The 1,854-nt window shown below is 38.2% G+C and overlaps 1 protein-coding gene across 4 annotated transcripts in view; it reads right to left on the reverse strand.

Moving 5' to 3' along the window:
• Window positions 1-1,854, reverse strand: part of LOC109538636 (homeobox protein Mohawk) — a 9,008-nt gene that overhangs the window by 1,932 nt on the left and 5,222 nt on the right. The window contains exons 1-2 of one of the 4 annotated variants that reach the window (XM_019905970.2): window positions 889-1,482; window positions 429-508 (exon numbers count right to left, since the gene is read on the reverse strand). The exons of 2 other annotated variants lie outside the window; for them this stretch is intronic. In XM_019905970.2, coding sequence (XP_019761529.2) covers window positions 429-508; window positions 889-963 — 155 coding nt within the window. In that variant the 5' untranslated portion in view covers window positions 964-1,482. Of the gene's footprint in view, window positions 1-428; window positions 509-888; window positions 1,483-1,854 lie in introns of those variants that run through there. One more of the 4 variants, XM_019905969.2, reaches the window with a different exon arrangement.

Consider the following 1,854-nt stretch of genomic DNA (forward strand, 5'->3'; position numbering starts at 1 on the left):
AGAAATAAATGGCCTTTTTAGCAAGTGAACCATCGATAAGGAAATGTTGGCAGTTTTCTCAAAAAATGCTTGAATTCAAGAAGTTTTAGATTTGCATGGTTTTTTTTTTGAGTTGCAAAATTCCCTGGATCCGCCCTTGCTCACGGACTATAGTAAAGGATTGATTTTTTAATTTACCACATGTGGTTTTGCCACTGAAGTTTGGAGCACTCTGTATAACTAATCAACTATAGCAAAACCTGCTGGTTTGGACATGATTAAAAGCCATGGGATTCATCCCTTAAGGGGTTGAGTGTGAGGAAGACTTAATGGAATAAATCAAAGGAAAATCACTTACTCAAGTAGGCACAAACATGTTAATCAGAAATACGTCGCACACATTTGAGCAAGTTCAAACCAAAGTCAAATCTCGCAATTTGGCCCCAAACCTGTTAAATCGCTTATTTCGAACTGGCCGTTTGGTTCTGTCCCGTGAACATTCAGCGCTCCTTTGTTCCATTTTGTTTTTCTGTGGAAATGAGAGAATTCCCGTGTTGGAAAAGGTGTCACAAATGCATTAAAAATAGACATGTGGTGTTGGATAAAGTTCAAAAACAAGATGTCCGTAGCCATATTGAAGCCCATGTAATTGTCGTTTTTGTCTTCTAATTCCCGTCCAACGCCGCTTTGCTGGCCCGTATTTCCGAAGAATCGATCAAGCAATCGGTTTTCTTCAAGCAATCGTCCTGATTTGCGACGTGACACACGGAAAATTTCCAAAACACGCCGAAAACCCGAACTATTCGCAAAACATGAGTAAGCTTGGACTACGTAAATTCTTGTTTTAGCCAGTTTATCGGGAAAATCGGTGCAAAACTCAGCACGGTTCATCCGAACCAAGTTACTTACCGGGTTTTGCGCCACCAGACACTTAAACCCTTTGGGAAAATCCGTCACAGGGCCAATTATCAGTATAAACACCATAAAAGTTTGTGTGAAACTGAACTTACACAATCCGGAGACATTTAGATGCTGTTTTATTTTCAGATCTTTCAGTCTCCCGCGACGTTGTTTTTATAATTTGATCTCTATCTCGTTTCGCATTCAACTGGCCACATTTGTTGTCTATTTTACTGTTTTTATAGTGCGTTCATTGATGAAGCCATTTATTTATGCAGGGTGGTTTTTAACTAATGTGACAACATTCACTGACTTATTTTTACGCGAAAATGTTCGTATTTTGCCCTAAAATTTTCGTCTTTTACAGCAAAACACAAAAAATTGCTTTCTTGATTTGTTTCGTCTCGCTGGTAAATTTCCCGCATTTCTTTCCAAAAATCCTTGATGATGCCCCCGCAGCGAAACTTTCAAGTTTTAGATTCTATTTCATACGATCCTTGATAAGAGAGCAGGAAAGAAACTTTCCAACCCAAAAATGATTTATTATTAGTCGTTTATATCTCTTGGTTCTCTTACCAGAGACAAGTAGGTACCATTCGAGCCAATTCGTTTTGGCATCGTTGGATAGAGAATTGAAAAGTCGATTCAGTCGTAACAACGTGAGTGAGGAAATTCGAGTAGTTTTGACCCGGAAAGCCAAATTTGAATATCAAACACTTATGTTCAAGATTATGCCAAAATTTTATGTTTTCTGTCCCATTTTTGCTCATATCTCGGAGGCAAAATGAGCTAGAACGCTCATTTGTACGTCATTCTAGAGAGAAATAAATGGCCTTTCTAGCAAGTGAACCATCGATAAGGAAATGTTGGCAGTTTTCTTAAAAAATGCTTGAATTCAAGAAGTTTTAGATTTGCGTGGTTTTTTTTTAGTTGCAAAATCCACTTGAACATGACGCTGCTTTTTTCGAAGTTTCT

Source organism: Dendroctonus ponderosae, unplaced genomic scaffold (genome assembly GCF_020466585.1).
Source record: "Dendroctonus ponderosae isolate FM_Combo_2020 unplaced genomic scaffold, Dpon_F_20191213v2 Dpon_F_20191213_3, whole genome shotgun sequence".
Taxonomy (NCBI): domain Eukaryota; kingdom Metazoa; phylum Arthropoda; class Insecta; order Coleoptera; family Curculionidae; genus Dendroctonus; species Dendroctonus ponderosae.